The sequence below is a fragment of the Lithobates pipiens genome, unplaced genomic scaffold, assembly GCF_037356315.1.
Source record: "Lithobates pipiens isolate NorthernLeopardFrog02 unplaced genomic scaffold, aLitPip1_a1.2 Scaffold_30, whole genome shotgun sequence".
Lineage (NCBI taxonomy): Eukaryota > Metazoa > Chordata > Amphibia > Anura > Ranidae > Lithobates > Lithobates pipiens.
In genome coordinates this window covers 32,821,245-32,845,162 of record NW_027507791.1, presented here as the reverse complement: position 1 = coordinate 32,845,162, position 23,918 = coordinate 32,821,245, and the positions used below count along the sequence as shown (strand labels likewise).

General features: G+C 42.6%; 1 protein-coding gene across 3 annotated transcripts in view; it reads left to right on the top strand.

Moving 5' to 3' along the window:
• The window catches only part of ARHGEF2 (Rho/Rac guanine nucleotide exchange factor 2), a 233,614-nt gene that overhangs the window by 117,491 nt on the left and 92,205 nt on the right, over positions 1-23,918 (top strand). Inside the window, exon 1 of one of the 3 annotated variants that reach the window (XM_077463975.1) lies at positions 18,566-18,840. The exons of the other annotated variants lie outside the window; for them this stretch is intronic. Coding sequence (XP_077320101.1) covers positions 18,778-18,840 — 63 coding nt within the window. The 5' untranslated portion in view covers positions 18,566-18,777. Of the gene's footprint in view, positions 1-18,565; positions 18,841-23,918 lie in introns of those variants that run through there. 3 annotated transcript variants of the gene reach the window in all.

Below are 23,918 nucleotides of genomic sequence, written 5' to 3'. Positions count from 1 at the left end.
GTCCCTACAATCCACCCATACAACCGGTCCCTACAATCCACCCATACAACCTGTCCATACAATCCACCCATACAACCTGTCCATACAATCCACCCATACAACCCATCCCTACAATCCACCCATACAACCCGTCCATACAACCCATCCCTACAATCCACCCATACAACCCATCCATACAACCCATCCCTACAATCCACCCATACAACCCGTCCCTACAATCCACCTATACAACCCGTCCATACAACCCGTCCATACAATCCGCCCCTACAATCCACCCATACAACCGGTCCCTACAATCCACCCATACAACCCGTCCATACAACCCGTCCATACAATCCACCCATACAACCCGTCCATACAATCCGCCCCTACAATCCACCCATACAATCCGCCCATACAACCCGTACATACAATCCACCCATACAACCCGTCCCTACAATCCACCCATACAACCCGTCCATACAACCCGTCCATACAATCCGCCCCTACAACCCGTCCCTACAATCCACCCATACAACCCGTCCATACAACCCATCCCTACAATCCACCCATACAACCCATCCATACAACCCATCCCTACAATCCACCCATACAACCCGTCCATACAACCCGTCCATACAATCCGCCCCTACAATCCACCCATACAACCGGTCCCTACAATCCACCCATACAACCCGTCCATACAACCCGTCCATACAATCCACCCATACAACCCGTCCATACAATCCGCCCCTACAATCCACCCATACAATCCGCCCCTACAATCCGTACATACAATCCACCCATACAACCCGTCCCTACAATCCACCCATACAACCCGTCCATACAACCCGTCCATACAATCCGCCCCTACAACCCGTCCCTACAATCCACCCATACAACCCGTCCATACAACCCGTCCCTACAATCCACCCATACAACCCGTCCATACAATCCGCCCCTACAATCCACCCATACAACCGGTCCCTACAATCCACCCATACAACCCGTCCATACAACCCGTCCATACAATCCACCCATACAACCCGTCCATACAATCCGCCCCTACAATCCACCCATACAATCCGCCCCTACAATCCGTACATACAATCCACCCATACAACCCGTCCCTACAATCCACCCATACAACCCGTCCATACAATCCGCCCCTACAACCCGTCCCTACAATCCACCCATACAACCCGTCCATACAACCCGTCCCTACAATCCACCCATACAACCCGTCCATACAACCCGTCCCTACAATCCACCCATACAACCCGTCCATACAACCCGTCCATACAATCCACCCATACAACCCGTCCATACAATCCACCCATACAACCCGTCCCTACAATCCACCCATACAACCCGTCCATACAATCCGCCCATATAACCCGTCCATACAATCCGCCCCTACAATCCACCCATACAATCCGCCCCTACAATCCGTACATACAATCCACCCATACAACTCGTCCATACAATCCTATTATCCGCCCATAAAATCCTGGCTACACGTGCCGTTGCCCCGCCCATTTAGGAAACCCGCTACGATACAATCTGATTGTACGATAACCCAACCAAATTCAGTTATGACTATTACTACTACAATCCGCCCATATAACCCGTCCATACAATCCGCCCCTACAATCCACCCATACAACCCGCCCATACAACCCGTCCATACAATCCGCCCATACAACCCACCCATACAATCCGTCCATACAACCCACCCATACAATCCGTCCATACAATCCGTCCATACAACGTGTCCCTACAATCCACTCATACAATCCGTCCCTACAATCCGTCCCTACAATCCACCCATACAAGCCGCCCATACAATCCACCCATACAAGCCGCCCATACAATCTGTCCCTACAACCCGTCCATACAACCCGCCCCTACAATCCGCCCCTACAACCCGTCCATACAAGTCGTCCCTATATTCTGCCCATACAACCCGTCCCTACAATCCGTCCATAAAATCCACCCATACAACCCGTCCCTACAACCCGTCCCTACAACCCGTCCCTACAACCCGTCCCTACAACCCATCTCTACAATCCACCCGTACAACCCGTCCCTACAACCCGTCCATACAACCCGTCCCTACAACCCGTCCATACAACCCATCCCTACAATCCGTCCCTACAATCCACCCATACAACCTGTCCATACAATCCACCCATACAACCCATCCCTACAATCCACCCATACAACCTGTCCATACAATCCACCCATACAACCCATCCCTACAATCCACCCATACAACCCGTCCATACAACCCGTCCCTACAATCCACCCATACAACCCGTCCCTACAATCCACCCATACAACCCGTCCCTACAATCCACCCATACAACCCGTCCCTACAATCCACCCATACAACCCGTCCATACAATCCACCCATACAACCCGTCCATACAACCCGTCCATACAATCCGCCCCTACAATCCACCCATACAATCCGCCCCTACAATCCGTACATACAATCCACCCATACAACCCGTCCCTACAATCCACCCATACAACCCGTCCATACAATCCGCCCCTACAACCCGTCCCTACAATCCACCCATACAACCCGTCCATACAATCCGCCCATACAACCCGTCCATACAACCCGTCCCTACAATCCACCCCTACAACCCGTCCATACAACCCATCCCTACAATCCACCCATACAACCCGTCCATACAATCCACCCATACAACCCGTCCATACAATCCACCCATACAACCCGTCCATACAACCCATCCCTACAATCCACCCATACAACCCGTCCCTACAATCCACCCATACAACCCGTCCATACAACCCGTCCATACAATCCACCCATACAACCCGTCCATACAACCCGTCCCTACAATCCACCCATACAACCCGTCCATACAATCCACCCATACAACCCGTCCATACAACCCGTCCATACAATCCACCCATACAACCCGTCCATACAATCCACCCATACAACCCGTCCCTACAATCCACCCATACAACCCGTCCATACAATCCGCCCATATAACCCGTCCATACAATCCGCCCCTACAATCCACCCATACAATCCGCCCCTACAATCCGTACATACAATCCACCAATACAACTCGTCCATACAATCCACCCATACAACCCGTCCATACAATCCTATTATCCGCCCATAAAATCCTGGCTACACGTGCCGTTGCCCCGCCCATTTAGGAAACCCGCTACGATACAATCTGATTGTACGATTACCCAACCAAATTCAGTTATGACTATTCAAACCTGCGTTTGGTTTTTCTTATTATATTATATATATTACTCTTTATATGTTTATAGTATAAAATATATTTAAAATAAATATATTTATCATTTAAACAATCTGTCCCCTCCGGGGGGGGAATTCAACCTCTTGGACCAGAACAGAAAGTGATGGGAAACCCCAAACTGATTCAGTTGTCACCAGAACAGGAAGTGAGGGGAAATCTTTCAATGGGGGACACCTGTCTTAAAAGTGATTTCCACTTGCGTTTTAAGATTGTTCTCTCATTTCCAGTTGAGTTTTCTCTACAGGAAGTGAAAAGGAAGTCTCTCCAGTAAAGACGCGTTTATAGCGGCTTTCCTCGCTGGGCGCATTTTTGAACTTTTGGTCTATGATGTCATCATTAGCTCTCTGTGCTTCTCTATGCAGTGAGGGCAGATCATGGCTGGTGGGAGGGGCCAGCAGAAAACCTCACAGCACCCGGCCTCAGTACTCCTTTCAAGGACCCCCCTCAGGCTTAACAGTGGGAGGAGTTATGCAAATATCATGAAGCCTTGATGGGCAGATGTTAGTTTAGAGGAGTGGGCGTTCCTATGCAGGCTGTATTTGCATAGCTAACGCCCCCCCCCCACCCCATGTGATGCTAAGCCTTCATGAGTAGAATCAATGGGAGGAGTTATGCAAATATCAAAAAGCCTTGATGGGTAGGTGTCAGTCTGGAGCAGTGGGCGTTCCTAGGTGTGGCTGTATTTGAGTAACACCCCCATATGATGCTAAGCCTTCATGATTGGAAGCAGTGGGAGGGGTTATGTAAATATCAGAATGCCCTGATGGGCGGGTGCAGGTCTGGAGGAGCGGGCGTTCCTAGGACAGGCTGTATTTACATAGGTTACGCCCACATGTGATCCTGAGCTTCCATGATTGGCAGAACTGAAATCCAATGAAAGGGACGGGCCGGGAACAGGCCGCCCCCACTGAGTTTGGGGCACGTGTCCCTTCTGCCCCCCCCCCCCCCCGCCTCCTTTTCCCAGATCTGATGAAAGGGGCGGGGCCAGAGTCAGGCTGGGGGAGGAAAGAGCTAGAGGGTGCTGGGCATCCTCCACACAGCAAATGGGGGCGGGGCTCTATCTGACTTGCTGCAGCTTTTGCTGCACGTTGTGAGAATCTCGCAGTGTGCAGTAAAATCAGAGGAAGCCGTTTCAGTCCAGGGAGAGGAGCTGGTACAACCGGAAGATGGGGGGTGGGGTGGAGACCCTCAGTCCAGGGGGTGGGGGGGGTGGAGACCCCCAATATTCCGTTTTGTTGGGTATCGTCTGAGATTTGGACCATCCGGACAATTTCACCTTCCAGACAAAGGTGCCGATTGCCCACACCCACCATATAGAGACCTAAAACTGTCCGAATCTGGACTCCCCCCCCCCTTTTTTTTTTTATTTTTTTTTGGGTCTCCTCGGTTGCTCCATCCCCCCCTTCCTCCCCTCCGGCCGACCTCCTGGACTCGCTGAAGCGCGTATAAAGTTTTGGCGTTAATGACGGGACGCGATTTGCCCGCTGTGTACACGCTCTGCCTCTTCTTATTAGACACGGGCCGTCGCCCCCCGGGAGCTGACGCTGCACTTCTGCCGCCCCCCCGTCTGCCCCCTTCGCTGTTTGTCTAAAGGCTTATCGGCCTGTGCCCGCCGCTACTCACCTGACTGCCAGCAATTGGGTGCTCATGCCAAACGGCAAAAAAAAATTCCCACTGAGCACTTAAAGCGGAACTCCGGCCTTAAAAACCTCTTTAACTATATTCCTCAATTCCCCACTGTCATTGCAAACCCAGATATTACCTTGTAAAACTAGCAAGTGACATCATCCCTATGCTGCACATTGCCTGTGCAGAGAGCAGTGCCGTGGGATAGGACCAGCAGGCTCCACCCACTTCAGGAGCCCAGGAGGGGGCGGAGACTAGACAGTGGTGGCTGGTGCTCAAAACTTTTGGGGGTGCAAACAAACTGAAAAATACTGAACCCTCCCCCCCATGAATTGCAGCCTCACCGTGCCCATCATATGCAGCCACTTTTGCCCCATCATATGCAGCCACTTGTGCCCCGTCATATGCAGCCACTTGTGCCCCATCAAATGAAGCCACTTGTGCCCAGGGTGAGAGGGTGAGAGGTCAGTGTAAGCAGGGGAGGGGCTTTGGCTGAGCTTACAGAAGGGTTGGAGGTCAGGGTAGGCAGGGGAGGGTCTTCACTGGTCTTTCGGGAAAGGGAGGGGTCAGGGTAGGCAGGGGAGGGTCTTCACTGGTCTTTCGGGAAAGGGAGGGGTCAGGGTAGGCAGGGGAGGGTCTTCACTGGTCTTTCAGGAAAGGGAGGGGTCAGGGTAGGCAGGGGAGGGTCTTCACTGGTCTTTCGGGAAAGGGAGGGGTCAGGGTAGGCAGGGGAGGGTCTTCACTGGTCTTTCGGGAAAGGGAGGGGTCAGGGTAGGCAGGGGAGGGTCTTCACTGGTCTTTCAGGAAAGGGAGGGGTCAGGGTAGGCAGGGGAGGGTCTTCACTGGTCTTTCGGGAAAGGGAGGGGTCAGGTTAGGCAGGGGAGGGTCTTCACTGGTCTTTCGGGAAAGGGAGGGGTCAGGGTAGGCAGGGGAGGGTCTTCACTGGTCTTTCGGGAAAGGGAGGGGTCAGGGTAGGCAGGGGAGGGTCTTCACTGGTCTTTCGGGTAAGGGAGGGGTCAGGGTAGGCAGGGGAGGGTCTTCACTGGTCTTTCGGGAAAGGGAGGGGTCAGGGTAGGCAGGGGAGGGTCTTCTCTGGTCTTTCAGGAAAGGGAGGGGTCAGGGTAGGCAGGGGAGGGTCTTCACTGGTCTTTCAGGAAAGGGAGAGGTCAGGGTAGGCAGGGGATTGGCTTCAGCTGAGCTCATAGAAGGGTGAGTAGTCAGTGTGGGCAGGGGAGGGCCCTCTCTGGTCTTTCCCGGGAAATAAGAGGTCAGTGTGGGCATTGCCAGGAGGTGGGACCATGACACGCACACTGTCTGAAAAGTGTTGTCACTGTCCTTGGGGTTGGTGGTGATCACAATAAAATAAAACTTCTTCACAAACCCCGTCAAGAAAAATCTTTCCTTTTTTACTCGATTTATTTTTATGGATTGCCCTTTTAAGAAAAAATGCCAGCTAGAATCCAGTTGCCATGGGAGACGTAAACATTTTGGCACACACCGGTTGTCATGAATGAAACCATTGTCGGACTCGGAAGTGGAGTTTTGCCGATACCAGCACACACCTCTGTCTGCCCCCCCTCCCCCATTCTTTCGGTGACACGCTCTTGAAATGTGTCCTCTGGAGAGGGGGGGTCACGCTGTGTGTCACCAGCTGTCACCAGTATGAACTGGACGGGGTTTCGCCAGCAGCGCAGATTACAATCGCACACCTCTTCAGATCTGGCTGCATGCCAACGCCGCCGTCTTCAGACGCCACTTTACTGCGAGTCCCTGCGGAGCCCCGCCACCGCTAATTGGAGCCGTAAACGATTGGACGTGAAATATTTTATTAATGCGTATTACACCTGATTCCGGGCCGGAGATTTCCGGGATTACACGCACTGCGGGATTTCCTGGGGTCTCCGATCGCACGTCCGCATTTTATTTGGGGCTCCGGTGGTCCATTTTGTTTTGGAGCTGATTTTATGCGGAAATCCGATTGGAATGATGACATTTCATTGTTTCAATAAAATATAGATTTATTTTGTTTTGTTTTAGTGTGCTACAATGTAACCTGTGCAAGCAATCCATGATATGATACAATGTAACCTGTGCAAGCAATCCATGATATTATACAATGTAACCTGTGCAAGCAATCCATGATATGATACAATGTAACCTGTGCAAGCAATCCATGATATTATACAATGTAACCTGTGCAAGCAATCCATGATATGATACAATGTAACCTGTGCAAGCAATCCATGATATGATACAATGTAACCTGTGCAAGCAATCCATGATATGATACAATGTAACCTGTGCAAGCAATCCATGATATTATACAATGTAACCTGTGCAAGCAATCCATGATATGATACAATGTAACCTGTGCAAGCAATCTGTGATATGATACAATGTAACCTGTGCAAGCAATCCATGATATTATACAATGTAACCTGTGCAAGCAATCCATGATATTATACAATGTAACCTGTGCAAGCAATCCATGATATTATACAATATAACCTGAGCAAGCAATCTGTGATATGATACAATGTAACCTGTGCAAGCAATCTGTGATATGATACAATGTAACCTGTGCAAGCAATGGGAGGCATTTCCTAAAACTGGAGCGTTATTGGCTACCATGCACAGCTGCATCAGATTCTGAGTGCTCCAGTTTTAGCAATTCTCCCCCAATGTGTGATGGGATACAATATATCCTGGGCAAGCAATGTGTGATGGGATACAATATATCCTGGGCAAGCAATGCGTGATGGGATACAATGCATCCTGGGCAAGAAATGCATTTTGGGATACAATGTAACCTGGGCAAGCAATGTGTGATGGGATACAATGTATCCTGGACAAGCAATGAGTGATGGAATACAATGTATCCTAGGCAAGCAATGTGTGCTGGCATACAATGTAACCTGGGCAAGCAATGTGTGATGGGATACAATGTAACCTGAGCAAGCAATGCGTGATGGGATACAATGTGTCCTGGGCAAGCAATGCTTGATGGGATACAATGTATCCTGGGCAAGCAATGCGTGATGGGATACAATGTATCCTGGGCAAGCAATGCATTATGGGATACAATGTAACTTGGGCAAGCAATGCGTGATGGGATACAATGTATCCTGGGCAAGCTATGAGTGATGGAATACAATGTATCCTAGGCAAGCAATGTGTGCTGGCATACAATGTAACCCGGGCAAGCAATGTGTGATGGGATACAATGTAACCTGAGCAAGCAATGCGTGAAGGGATACAATGTATCCTGGGCAAGCAATGCGTGAGGGGATAAAATGTATCCTGGGCAAGCAATGCATTATGGGATACAATGTAACTTGGGCAAGCAATGCATTATGGGATACAATGTAACCTGGGCAAGCAATGTGTGATGGGATACAATGTATCCTGGACAAGCAATGAGTGATGAAATACAATGTATCCTGGGCAAGCAATGTGTGCTGGCATACAATGTAACCTGGGCAAGCAGTGTGTGATGGGATAAAATGTATCCTGGGCAAGCAATGCATGATGGGATACAATATAACCTGAGCAAGCAATGCGTGATGGGATACAATGTATCCTGGGCAAGCAATGCATGATGGGATACAATGTATCCTGGGCAAGAAATGCGTGATGGGATACAATGTATCCTAGGCAAGCAATGCGTGATGGGATACAATGTATCCTGGGAAAGCAATGTGTTATGGGATACAATGTAACCTGAGCAAGCAATGCGTGATGGGATACAATGTATCCTGGGAAAGCAATGTGTTATGGGATACAATGTAACCTGAGCAAGCAATGCGTGATGGGATACAATGTATCCTGGGCAAGCAATGCGTGATGGGATACAATGTATCCTGGGAAAGCAATGTGTTATGGGATACAATGTAACCTGAGCAAGCAATGCGTGATGGGATACAATGTATCCTGGGCAAGCAATGCGTGATGGGATACAATGTATCCTGGGAAAGCAATGTGTTATGGGATACAATGTAACCTGAGCAAGCAATGCGTGATGGGATACAATGTATCCTGGGAAAGCAATGTGTGATGGGATACAATGTAACCTGAGCAAGCAATGCGTGATGGGATACAATGTAACCTGGGAAAGCAAAAATGAACAATTGTTTTCCTGCGTCGGCATAATGCCGCATCCAATTACTGTAGACACAGCGCTGGGAAAGCAGTACATTGTATACGGCCACGTGTATCATTCTATGTAATGGGTGTACAGAGGTGTCCTGGCGGCAGTATCATTAGCCCGGATCTGCCCACATTCCTTGCGTAATACGGAGTCGAGAAGCCATCAGATTTACACGTTTTTCTTCTCCACGTGGAAAAAAAAAGAGGTTTTGATGACAGATTTCCACCACACCGTGAAAAAGGGGGCGCTCTAAGAGTCAAGGAGAGGTCAGAGCGAATGATCAGGTGAAGGCTTGCGTTGCAGAGCCGCCATATTGTGTGAGGAGGAAATTATGTTGGAGGTGAGAAAATAGAGACTCCGGTGAGGGATTACTATGGAAACCAAACGCAGGTCCACGTAGTGACAACACGGCACCATACAGCTCTCCGCTCCCCATACTTCCCACCAACGCTGACTCAGAAGTTCCTGAGAACTCCACCTTCACTTCAAGGGCGTTCAACGGCAGCGCTCCTCATAGTGACTGAGAGGAGACGCGCCACTATCCCGACTGCGTAAAAAGATATCTTAAAACCAAAACGTCTTCTTTTTAGCTTTGCATGGAGTAGGGATTGGAACCCCTGTCAGGTTTTTATTGTCGTGTTTCCACTGTGGAGATTCTTGTCGCCAGGACAGGAAGTGATGGAAAATCCAAAAATGTTAAGGTGACACTAAAGAAAAAGCTGAGAGGAAATCTTGCCATAATAATAATTAACGCCCGGCACGGCACAATAAGTCATCCCCAGCATGGCACAATAAGTCATCCCCAGCACAACAAAATGAGCCCCCAGCACATCACAAAAAAGGCATCAACAGCATGGCACAATAAGTCATGCCCAACGTGTGGCACAATAATAAACCCCAGCACATCTCAATAAGCCATTCCCAGGCCGGCACAATAAGTCATCCCCGGCATCGTACAATAAGTCATCCCCAGCACGGCACAATAATGAGCCCCTAGCATAGCGCAATAAGGCACCCCCAGGCCGGTACAATAAGTCATCCCCGGCATGGCACAATAATGAGCCCCAAGCACGTTCACAATAAGTTATCCCCAGCACGGCACAATAAGTCATCCCCAGCACGGCACAATAGGGGATTTCTTCTCACTTCCTGTTGTGTCTATGGGATAGGAAGTAAAGAGCCACAGAGAGCCAAAAAACCTGATAGGAGGTCAGAGTGTGTTCCCATGTCTCCGGTGTGCGCCAGGGCACCCCGTGTCACCTAGTGAATCAAATGCACTGCATTGTACCCCGTGCCATCTAGTGACTCCTCCTACACCCTGTACCTCTAGGGCACCCCATGTTATCTAGGACTACAAGTGCACCTCTGTGCCCCCTGTGCACCCCATGTTATCTAGGACTACAGGTGCACCTCTGTGGCCCCTGTGCACCCCATGTTATCTAGGACTACAAGTGCGGTCAATGACACCCGTGTCTCTCTGTGCAGCCTCAAGCACGCCTGCATGGTGAGGACAGCTCTTCTCTCAGACCTCAGTGACACGTTTGCATGACTCTAGGTTCCCCCCTGGGGGTGGGGGGGTTAAGGAAGCCAGAAGATTGGTATTGCAGCCAGGCAATAAGCACCCCGGGATGGAGAGATCAGCAATGATCAGCAGTTTCTCTTGTGCTGTAACAGAGCGAGGCTCCTCTAGGCTCCCCCACACCACATCGGGACTATCCAAGCCAGAATCCATCAGTCCCACGGCCTGGCCAAGTTTTGAGCCTTTTTTTTGTCATGCTAAAGAGTGCTTAAGCCTCTTTGTCATTCGTATCATTTTAGCATGCCTTAAGTACTCTTTAGCACACCTATAGAGCTACGGGAGCTTGATGATTCAGGGTCTGTGTATGTTTACTGCATACAAATGGGGGGTAATAGCCTGCGTCTGACAGGACCGACCAGTAAAGCCACAACCTCCCCCCCCCCATATAGAGGCAATTCCCGGCACTCACCGTTCATAAACCGGCCTCTTTGCTTGGAATGGGGGTCATTCCACCAATATGGCCCCTTCCTGTGCAGGAAGTGATTTTATTACTTTACTGTTGTCACAGATTGTATAACAATTGGCAACAAAATAAACAAAGTACTCACAGCGCTTCACTTTTTCCACATTTTGTTATGTTACAGCCTTATTCCAAAATGAATTAAATTTATTATTTTCCTCAAAATTCTACAAACATCCCCAATAATGACAACGTGAGAGAAGTTTGTGTGAAATCTTTGCAACTTTAATAAAAATAAAAAACAAAATCCCATGTACCTAAGTATCACAGGCTCCTCCCATGTACAGAAGTATCACAGGCTCCTCCCATGTACAGAAGTATCACAGGCTCCTCCCATGTACAGAAGTATCACAGGCTCCTCCCATGTACAGAAGTATCACAGGCTCCTCCCATGTACAGAAGTATCACAGGCTCCTCCCATGTAAACAAGTATCACAGGCTCCTCCCATGTACACAAGTATCACAGGCTCCTCCCATGTACACAAGTATCACAGGCTCCTCCCATGTACACAAGTATCACAGGCTCCTCCCATGTACACAAGTATCACAGGCTCCTCCCATGTACACAAGTATCACAGGCTCCTCCCATGTACATAAGTATCACAGGCTCCTCCCACGTACACAAGTATCACAGGCTCCTCCCACGTACACAAGTATCACAGGCTCCTCCCACGTACACAAGTATCACAGGCTCCTCCCATGTACACAAGTATCACAGGCTCCTCCCATGTACATAAGTATCACAGGCTCCTCCCACGTACACAAGTATCACAGGCTCCTCCCACGTACACAAGTATCACAGGCTCCTCCCACGTACACAAGTATCACAGGCTTCTCCCATGTACATAAGTATCACAGACTCCTCCCACGTACAGAAGTATCACAGACTCCTCCCATGTACATAAGTATCACATGCTCCTCCCATCTACACAAGTATCACAGGCTCCTCCCACGTACACAAGTATCACAGGCTCCTCCCACGTACATAAGTATCACAGGCTCCTCCCACGTACATAAGTATCACAGACTCCTCCCAAATACATAAGTATCACAGACTCCTCCCACATAAGTATCACAGGCTCCTCCCATGTACATAAGTATCACACGCTCCTCCCATCTACACAAGTATCACAGGCTCCTCCCACGTACACAAGTATCACAGGCTCCTCCCATGTACATAAGTATCACAGGCTCCTCCCACGTACATAAGTATCACAGACTCCTCCCACAGACTCCTCTCACATAAGTATCACAGGCTCCTCCCATGTACATAGTTATCACAGGCTCCTCCCATTTGCATAAGTATATAAGTTATAGGCCAAAAATATTTATGTGTATTATTATTAATCACTACTACTATTATTAATAAGAATAAATATTAATAAAGTGATTATAATAATGTGAATAATAATAGTTTTTTAACAATATTGTTTTTTTTTTAATTAATAATAACACTAATAGTAATATTAAATATCATTATCATTATTGCTATAGGCCAAACATGTCTGTGTATTATTATCACTACTACTACTACTACTATTATTATTATATTAAAAATTAATATAATATTAAGAATAAATATTAATCAATTGATAAACAATATTTTTATTAATAATATTTTTTTATCATTAATGTAATAAACACACTAATGGTATTATTAAATGTTATCTTTATTGATATAGGCCAAAATTTTTTGTCTATTTATTATTATTATTATTATTAAAAATAATAATATTAAAAGTAAATATTGATAATTGTTGTAATTATTAATAACATTATTATATTTAACAATATTGTTTATTATTATTATTAATGTAATAAACACACTAATAGTATTAAATATTATTATTATTAAAATTGATGATATTAACAATAAATATTGTTAATAAATTAATAATAATTGTTATTAATAACATTATATTTAACAATATTGTTATTAATGTAATAATACCACAAATAGTAATATTAAATATTATTATTATTATTATTATTGTATTAATAAATTATTCAACAATAATAATGTTGTTAATGATAATGATTATTACTATTATTATATAATAATATTCATCATCTTAGCTTGAAAGCCCGCAGGAGCAGGGCCCTTCTAACCATCTTGTATTAAATTGTATTGTTGTCTGGCTTAAAACATGCTTGGGATAAACATAGATCTATATAGTGAGACAACAAAGTTGACAAAAGACAAAGCAATAAAAAAAAAAAAAAATGCAAAAAAAAAAAAACCCCCAAAAAATAAAAATAAATAAAAAATTGTTCAGATGGGCTACTCTGTCTTTTTCTGCCATCACTTTTCTATGTTTCAATGTAATTTATTATTATTATTATTATAATAATAATTATCATTAATAATTATATTATTTATTATTATTACATTAATAATAACCATAATAATAATTAACGATATGATTGTTAAATAATTTAGTATTACTAATAATATAATCATGTTGTTAATAATAATCATTATTGATTTATTATTATTAACTGCAATATTTATTCTTAAAAATAATATTATTAATATGATTATTATTATTACTACTAGCAGTCCTACTACTAATAACACATTTTGTCATTAATAATAAATTAAAATTATTATTCATAAATCTAATGGTCCACCCCAGTCTCTGCTCTGTTTTATGTACAGTATACTTTTTTTTTTTTTACTTGTTTTTTTTGTATATATATATGTTTTTGCTCCTGAGTCTTGTGAGTTGAACATTCTATGATGAATGAATGAAGTATTTTTTTTTTATATATATATATGTATATATATATATATATATATATATATATATATATATATTATACTGTTTGCCTTTCAATGGTAAAGCGTCTGTTCACTGAAAATAAAAAAGGCTTTGTTCACGAGGAGACCGCAACTTCCATTACAATCCCTTCCTTTATACCTTCTTACCTACAGGGAGATATAAAAACCCAAGTGACAGTTTTCTTCCTTTTTTTTTTTTTTTTTTTTTTTTAATTACACGATACTTTTTACTCTCCATACTAGATTTTTATTACATGAAAGAAAAGGGGGCTACAAATCATACTATACACTTTCTTTGGCTAGTTTTGCTTCTTACCTATAGGGGAAAATAATCAAAATAACCCCCCCCCCCCCCCCCTTATCACAGTGTAAATTAGGATAATTAATTGTACAGGATGTACAGACTAGACGTTGCTTTACAATATATATATATATATATATATATATTATTATTATTATTATTATTATTATTATTTTTTTTTTTTTTTTTTTTGCATAACTTATTGTAAGCTAGCAGTTCATTTCAAAGTGACCTTTTTTTTTATACATTTGATTTATTCTTTATTTTCTGAATTTAACAATCTGGTGTACATTTGCTGGAAATAAATAAAAAAAATAATTTAATAACTTAGCTGGAAATGAAAAAAAAAAAAAAAAAACTTTGCTTTAATGACCAAATTTACTGTATGTTAGCTGGTATTTATATATAAAAAAAGTATACAATATAAAAAGCTTTTTTTTATTTATTAATTTTTTTTTTTTATACTGTATTTGTTAGCGGTTAATTAAGAAAAAAACTTTGCTTTAATTGCCAAATTTACTGTATGTAGCTGTTGTTATTATTATTATTATTTTTTTTTTTATATAAATAACAGCTAACATACAGTACATTTGGCAATTAAAGCAAAGTTGTTTTTGTTTTTGTTTTGTTTTTTAATTAGCCGCTAACACATACAGTATAAAAGAAAAAAAAACGTTATATTATTATTATTTTTTATGAAAACCAGCTAACATACAGTAAATTTGGCAATTAAAGCAAACTTTTTTATATATATATTAACCACTAACACATACAGTAAAAAAGAAAAAAAATTTTTTTTAATATATTTTATATTTTAATAAATTTGGCAATTAAAGCAAATTTTTTTTTTTAATTAGCCACTAACACGTACAGTAAAAAGAAAAAAAAACTTTTTTTATTATTATTATTTTAATACCAGCTAACGTACAGTAAATTTGGCAATTAAAGCTAACTTTTTTTGTTTTGTTTGGCTAATTAAAAAAAATTTTTTTCTTTAATTGCCAAATGTACTGTATGTTAGCTGTTTAGAAAAAAAAAATAACAGCTAACATAAAGTAAATTTGGCAATTAAAACTAAGTTGTTTTTTTTTTTTTTATATATATTAACCATTAACACACACACACAGTGAAAAACAAAACTGCTTTAATTGCCAAATGTACTGTATGTTAGCTGTTATTTATAAAAAAAAAATAAAAAATGTATACTGTGTGAGTTAGCGGTTAATTAAAAAAAAAAATAAGTTGCTTTAATTGCCAGATGTACTGTATGTTAGCTATTATTTATATAAAGAAAATAGTAATAACATTTTTTTTTTTTTTTTTATACTGTGTGAGCTACTGTGTGAGTTAGCGGTAATTTTAAAAAAAACAAAAAAAACTTTGCTTTAATTGCCAAATGTACTGTATGTTAGCTGTTATTTATATATAAAAAAAAAATAACAGAAACATTTTTTATACTGTGTGAGTTAGCGGTTAATTAAAAAAAAATAATAATAATACGTGCCAGATGTACTGTATGTTAGCTCTTATTTATGAAAAATAAAATAAAAAAAATAATAAAAACTTTTTTTATACTATGTGAGTTAGCGGTTAATTAAAAAAAAATAGCTGTTATTTATAAAAAAAAAAGTAACAAAAACTTTTTTTATTTTTTATACTGTGAGGTTAGCGGTTAATAAAAACAAAAAAAAAAAAAACTTTGCTTTAATTGCCAAATGTACTGTATGTTAGTTGTTATTTATATATAAAAAATAATAATAAAAACATTTTTTATACTGTGTGAGTTAGCGGTTAATTAAAAAAAAATAATAATAATACTTGCCAAATGTACTGTATGTTAGCTCTTATTTATAAAAAAAATTGTATAAAAAAAGTTTTTTTTAATTTTTTTTATAAATAAGAGCTAACATACAGTACATCTGGCAAGTATTATTATTTTTTTTAATTAACTGCTAACTTACATAGTATAAAAAAAGTTTTTATAATTTTTTTATTTATGTGAGTTAGCGGTTAATTTAAAAAAATGGCTGTTATTTATAAAAAAAAGTAACAAAAACTCTTTTTATTTTTTATACTGTGTGAGTTAGCGGTTAATAAAAACAAAAAAACAAAACTTTGCTTTAATTGCCCAGATGTACTGTATTGTTAGCTTTTATTTAAATATAAAAAAATAATAATAATAAAAACATTTTTTTTTTTTTTTTTTATACTATGTGAGTTAGCGGTTGATGAAATGAAAAAATAAAAAGAAAAGAAGAGTGTGTTGTGTTGATGGGGAGACTGCAACTGGAATGGCTGTTTGACTTCAGGCGAGAGGAAAATATAAATAAGAGCTAACATACAGTACATCTGGCAAGTATTATTATTTTTTTTTAATTAACCGCTAACTCACATAGTATAAAAAAGTTTTTATTATTTTTTTATTTATGTGAGTTAGCGGTTAATTTAAAAAAATAGCTGTTATTTATAAAAAAAAAGTAACAAAAACTTTTTTTATTTTTTATACTGTGTGAGTTAGCGGTTAATTAAAAAAAATAATAATAATAATACTTGCCAGATGTTAGCTCTTATTTATAAAAAAATAAATAAAAAAAAAATAAAAACTTTTTTTATACTATGTGAGTTAGCAGTTAATTTAAAAAAATAGCTGTTATTTATAAAAAAAAGTAACAAAAACTTTTTTTATTTTTTATACTGTGTGAGTTAGCGGTTAATAAAAAAAAAAAAAAAACTTTGCTTTAATTGCCAAATGTATGGTATGTTAGCTGTTATTTATATATAAAAAAAATAATAATAAAAACATTTTTTATACTGTGTGAGTTAGCGGTTAATTAAAAAAATAAATAATAATACTTGCCAAATGTACTGTATGTTAGCTCTTATTTATAAAAAAAATAAATAAAAAAAATAATAAAAACTTTTTTTATACTATGTGAGTTAGCGGTTAATTTAAAAAAATAGCTGTTATTTATAAAAAAAAGTAACAAAAACTTTTTTTTTTTTTTATACTGTGTGAGTTAGCGGTTAATTAAAAAAAATAATAATAATAATACTTCCCAGATGTTAGCTCTTATTTATAAAAAAATAAATAAAAAAAAAATAAAAACTTTTTTTATACTATGTGAGTTAGCAGTTAATTTAAAAAAATAGCTGTTATTTATAAAAAAAAAGTAACAAAAACTTTTTTTATTTTTTATACTGTGTGAGTTAGCGGTTAATAAAAAAAAAAAAAAAACTTTGCTTTAATTGCCAAATGTATGGTATGTTAGCTGTTATTTATATATAAAAAAAATAATAATAAAAACATTTTTTATACTGTGTGAGTTAGCGGTTAATTAAAAAAATAAATACTAATACTTGCCAGATGTACTGTATGTTAGCTCTTATTTATAAAAAATAAAAAATAAAAAAAATAATAACTTTTTTTATACTATGTGAGTTAGCGGTTAATTTAAAAAAAATAGATGTTATTTATAAAAAAAAGTAATAAAAACTTTTTTTATTTTTTATACTGTGTGAGTTAGCGGTTAATAAAAAAAAACAAAAAAACTTTACTTTAATTTCCAAATGTACTGTATGTTAGCTGTTATTTATATATAAAAAAATAATAATAAAAACATTTTTTATACTGTGTGAGTTAGCGGTTAATTAAAAAAAAATAATAATAATACTTGCCAGATGTTAACTCTTATTTATAAAAAAAATAAATAGTATAAAAAAAGTTATTATTTTTTTTATGTGAGTTAGCGGTTAATTTAAAAAAATAGCTGTTATTATTTATTAAAAAAAAGTAACAAAAACTTTTTTTGTTTTTTATACTGTGTGAGTTAGCGGTTAATAAAAAAAAAAAAAAATAACTTTGCTTTAATTGCCAAATGTACGGTATGTTAGCTGTTATTTATATATATAAAAAAAAAATAATAAAAACATTTTTTATACTGTGTGAGTTAGCAGTTAATTAAAAAACAAAAACAAAAAAAAACTTTGCTTTAATTGCCCAGACGTACTGTATTGTTAGCTTTTATTTAAATATAAAAAAAATAATAATAATAATAATAAAAACATTTTTTATTTTTTTATTTTTTTATACTATGTGAGTTAGCGGTTGATCTAAAAAAAAAAAAAAAAAAATGAAAATAAAAAGAAAAGAGTGTGTTGTGTTGATGGGGAGACTACAACTGGAATGGCTGTTTGACTTCAGGCGAGAGGGAAAAAAAAGGTGCATTTTTCTGGGCACAAGAGGCTCTTGTTTTATGCAGCGGTCGGCGTCTCAGTTAGAAGATAATGGTGTTGTGGAACAGCTGCAGTGTGTAGCCCCCCCTCCCCCTCCTGTGATGGGATGAGAGGGAGGCAGTCGGGGGTGGAGGAGGTTTGCTTTTGAATAGTCTCGGCAGTGCTGTGACTTCCTGTGATCGGAGTAGAAGGCTGGCAGCGTGCGGCTCCTTTCCTTTTCTCTCTCTTCGTCTCCCATCGGGTGCCAGCGGTGAAAACTCCTGGATCTAGAAAAGTGGGTCGTTGGGGGGGCGAGCGACCGGTGGGGGAGGGGAGAGAGCGCCCGACCCACCGCCATTCCCGACTTCTGATTGGATATGTCTCGGATCGAGCCCTTCACAAGAGATCGAGCCGACCGCTCCAAGGAGTCACCCTTGAAGGTCAGTTACCCCCCTCCCCCCCTCCCCCCCACAATTTCCCTTTTGTCCCCGGTGTTGGGGGGGGGGTTGTCCCTTGGAGAACGCCCCAATCCGGGGACCCGGGATTCCCTCTGCTTTGTTGTTCAGCCTCCTTCGTGGAGGTCACGGCCATCTGTCACTTGGCTGGAACCCGTTTTCGTGGCCAGAGGTTCCAGGGGGGTTGCCTGGCAGATTGGGGGGGGGGGGGGAATCTCAGCGGGTAGAGAAGAGGAGATGGTGAAGAGCGAGGAGGGCGAGGAGGGCAGGTGGATTTCCTCATCTCTCCCCCCTCCTCCCCCTTCCCCGTCTATTGTTCCGGTGGTTGGAGATATCGTGAGGTTTATTGTTGGTCCGTTACGGGGCAAATTGGACGACTCCGGTGCACCAGTCCCGGCTGCCCCCACTTTTTTGTTTTTTGTTTGCCTATTCCAAAATTGAACATTTGAGCGTTCATTGTGTCGTGGGTTTTTTTATTACATTTAAGCTCAACGCATGTTACAATCTGATTGTCCAATCTCCTTTAGATCTTCAACAAGTATGTAGCGCAAGATTGGTAGCTTAGTAATTGCATAGTCCTCCTCCTCCTCAAGTCCTCGTGTTACAAAGTTTTGCAAAATCCTAAAGTTAATTGGACGGTCAGATTGTAACGTGTATGGCAAACCTCGGCTGACCACACGCTGTACAATCTTCTTTACATCTCCAACAAGTAGGTAGCTCAAGGGCCGGCCTGATTAGTTACAAATTAATTGGATAGTCTAGTCCTCACCTTCTAGCCCTCATCTTCCAGTCCTCCCCTTCTAGTCCTCATCTTCTAGTCCTCACCTTCTAGTCCTCATCTTCCAGTCCTCCCCTTCTAGTCCTCATCTTCTAGTCCTCACCTTCTAGTCCTCATCTTCCAGTCCTCCCCTTCTAGTCCTCATCTTCTAGTCCTCATCTTCTAGTCCTCGCCTTCTAGCCCTCGCCTTCTAGTCCTCATCTTCTAGTCCTCGCCTTCTAGCCCTCGCCTTCTAGTCCTCATCTTCTAGCCCTCATCTTCTAGTCCTCATCTTCTAGTCCTCATCTTCTAGTCCTCACCTTCTAGTCTTCATCTTCTAGTTCTAGTCCTCGCCTTCTAGTCCTCACCTTCTAGTCCTCACCTTCTAGTCTTCATCTTCTAGTCCTCATCTTCTAGTCCTCACCTTCTAGTCCTCACCTTCTAGTCTTCATCTTCTAGTCCTCATCTTCTAGTCCTCACCTTCTAGTCCTCACCTTCTAGTCCTCACCTTCTAGTCCTCACCTTCTAGCCCTCACCTTCTAGCCCTCACCTTCTACTCCTCACCTTCTAGTCCTCACCTTCTAGTCCTCATCTTCTAGTCCTCATCTTCTAGCCCTCACCTTCTAGCCCTCATCTTCTAGTCCTCATCTTCTAGTCCTCACCTTCTAGCCCTCGCCTTCTAGTCCTCGCCTTCTAGCCCTCGTCTTCTAGCCCTCGCCTTCTAGCCCTCACCTTCTAGCCCTCATCTTCTAGCCCTCACCTTCTACTCCTCACCTTCTAGTCCTCACCTTCTAGTCCTCATCTTCTAGTCCTCATCTTCTAGCCCTCACCTTCTAGCCCTCATCTTCTAGTCCTCATCTTCTAGTCCTCACCTTCTAGCCCTCGCCTTCTAGTCCTCGTCTTCTAGCCCTCGCCTTCTAGCCCTCACCTTCTAGCCCTCACCTTCTAGCCCTCACCTTCTACTCCTCACCTTCTAGTCCTCACCTTCTAGTCCTCATCTTCTAGTCCTCATCTTCTAGCCCTCACCTTCTAGCCCTCATCTTCTAGTCCTCATCTTCTAGTCCTCACCTTCTAGCCCTCGCCTTCTAGTCCTCGCCTTCTAGCCCTCGTCTTCTAGCCCTCGCCTTCTAGCCCTCGCCTTCTAGCCCTCATCTTCTAGCCCTCACCTTCTAGTCCTCACCTTCTAGTCCTCACCTTCTAGTCTTCACCTTCTAGTCCTCACCTTCTAGTCCTCATCTTCTAGCCCTCATCTTCTAGTCCTCACCTTCTAGTCCTCATCTTCTAGCCCTCACCTTCTAGCCCTCACCTTCTACTCCTCACCTTCTAGTCCTCACCTTCTAGTCCTCACCTTCTACTCCTCACCTTCTAGTCCTCATCTTCTAGTCCTCACCTTCTAGCCCTCACCTTCTAGCCCTCACCTTCTACTCCTCACCTTCTAGTCCTCATCTTCTAGTCCTCACCTTCTAGCCCTCACCTTCTAGCCCTCACCTTCTACTCCTCACCTTCTAGTCCTCACCTTCTAGTCCTCATCTTCTAGTCCTCATCTTCTAGCCCTCACCTTCTAGTCCTCATCTTCTAGTCCTCATCTTCTAGTCCTCACCTTCTAGCCCTCGCCTTCTAGTCCTCGCCTTCTAGCCCTCGTCTTCTAGCCCTCGCCTTCTAGCCCTCGCCTTCTAGCCCTCATCTTCTAGCCCTCACCTTCTAGTCCTCACTTTCTAGCCCTCACCTTCTAGCCCTCACCTTCTAGCCCTCATCTTCTAGCCCTCATCTTCTAGCCCTCACCTTCTAGTCCTCACCTTCTAGTCCTCATCTTCTAGTCCTCACCTTCTAGCCCTCACCTTCTAGTCCTCACCTTCTAGTCCTCACCTTCTAGTCCTCACCTTCTAGTCCTCACCTTCTAGCCCTCACCTTCTAGCCCTCACCTTCTAGCCCTCACCTTCTAGCCCTCACCTTCTAGCCCTCACCTTCTAGCCCTCACCTTCTAGTCCTCACCTTCTAGTCCTCATCTTCTAGTCCTCACCTTCTAGTCCTCACCTTCTAGCCCTCACCTTCTAGCCCTCACCTTCTAGCCCTCACCTTCTAGCCCTCACCTTCTAGCCCTCACCTTCTAACCCTCACCTTCTAGCCCTCACCTTCTAGCCCTCACCTTCTAGCCCTCATCTTCTAGTCCTCACCTTCTAGCCCTCACCTTCTAGCCCTCACCTTCTACTCCTCACCTTCTAGTCCTCACCTTCTAGTCCTCATCTTCTAGTCCTCATCTTCTAGCCCTCACCTTCTAGTCCTCATCTTCTAGTCCTCATCTTCTAGTCCTCATCTTCTAGTCCTCACCTTCTAGCCCTCGCCTTCTAGTCCTCGCCTTCTAGCCCTCGTCTTCTAGCCCTCGCCTTCTAGCCCTCGCCTTCTAGCCCTCATCTTCTAGCCCTCACCTTCTAGTCCTCACTTTCTAGCCCTCACCTTCTAGCCCTCACCTTCTAGCCCTCATCTTCTAGCCCTCATCTTCTAGCCCTCACCTTCTAGTCCTCACCTTCTAGTCCTCATCTTCTAGTCCTCACCTTCTAGCCCTCACCTTCTAGTCCTCACCTTCTAGTCCTCACCTTCTAGTCCTCACCTTCTAGTCCTCACCTTCTAGTCCTCACCTTCTAGCCCTCACCTTCTAGCCCTCACCTTCTAGCCCTCACCTTCTAGCCCTCACCTTCTAGCCCTCACCTTCTAGCCCTCACCTTCTAGTCCTCACCTTCTAGTCCTCATCTTCTAGTCCTCACCTTCTAGTCCTCACCTTCTAGCCCTCACCTTCTAGCCCTCACCTTCTAGCCCTCACCTTCTAGCCCTCACCTTCTAGCCCTCACCTTCTAGCCCTCACCTTCTAACCCTCATCTTCTAGTCCTCATCTTCTAGCCCTCACCTTCTAGTCCTCACTTTCTAGCCCTCACCTTCTAGCCCTCACCTTCTAGCCCTCACCTTCTAGCCCTCATCTTCTAGCCCTCATCTTCTAGCCCTCACCTTCTAGTCCTCACCTTCTAGTCCTCACCTTCTAGTCCTCACCTTCTAGTCCTCACCTTCTAGCCCTCACCTTCTAGTCCTCACCTTCTAGCCCTCACCTTCTAGTCCTCACCTTCTAGTCCTCATCTTCTAGTCCTCACCTTCTAGTCCTCACCTTCTAGCCCTCACCTTCTAGCCCTCACCTTCTAGCCCTCACCTTCTAGTCCTCATCTTCTAGTCCTCACCTTCTAGTCCTCACCTTCTAGCCCTCACCTTCTAGCCCTCATCTTCTAGCCCTCACCTTCTAGTCCTCATCTTCTAGCCCTCACCTTCTAGCCCTCACCTTCTAGTCCTCATCTTCTAGCCCTCATCTTCTAGTCCTCATCTTCTAGCCCTCACCTTCTAGTCCTCACTTTCTAGCCCTCACCTTCTAGCCCTCATCTTCTAGCCCTCATCTTCTAGCCCTCATCTTCTAGCCCTCACCTTCTAGTCCTCACCTTCTAGTCCTCATCTTCTAGTCCTCACCTTCTAGTCCTCACCTTCTAGCCCTCGCCTTCTAGCCCTCGCCTTCTAGCCCTCGCCTTCTAGTCCTAGTTCTCCAGTCCTCGTCTTTTAGTCCTCATTCTCCAGTCATCATCCTCCAGGCCTCATCCTTTACTCCTCATCTTCTAGTCCTAGTTCTCTAGTTGTCATCCTACAGGCCTCATCTTGTAGTCCTCATCTTGTAATCCTCATCTCCTAGTCCTTGTTCTCTAGTCCTATTCCTCGTCTTCTAGTCCTCGTCTTCTAGCCCTTCCAGTTGTTGTCCTCCAGGCCTCATCTTGTAGTCCTTTTTCTCTATTCCTAGTTCTCTAGTCCTCACCCTCTAGTCCTCATTTTCTAGTCCTCATCTTCTAGTCCTTGTTCTCTAGTTGTCGTCCCCCAGGCCTCATCCTCTAGTCCTTGTTCTCTAGTCCTTGTTCTCTAGTCCTTGTTCTCTAGTCCTCCAGTCCTCATTCTCTAGTCCTCATCCTCTAGTCCTCATCCTCTAGTCCTCATCTTCTAGTCCTTTTTCTCTAGTTGTCGTCCCCCAGGCCTCATCCTCTAGTACTCATCCTCTAGTCCTCATCCTCTAGTCCTCATGTTCTAGTCCTCATTCTCCAGTCCTCTTTGTCGATTCCTCACTCTGTAGTCCTCGTTCTCCAGTCCTTGTTCTCTAGTTCTCATTCTCTAGTCCTTGTTCTCTAGTTCTCTAGTCCTCCAATCCTCATTCTCTAGTCCTCATCTTCTAATCCATGTTTTCTAGTCCTCTGATCGTCGTTCCCCAGTCCACATTCTCTAGTTCTTT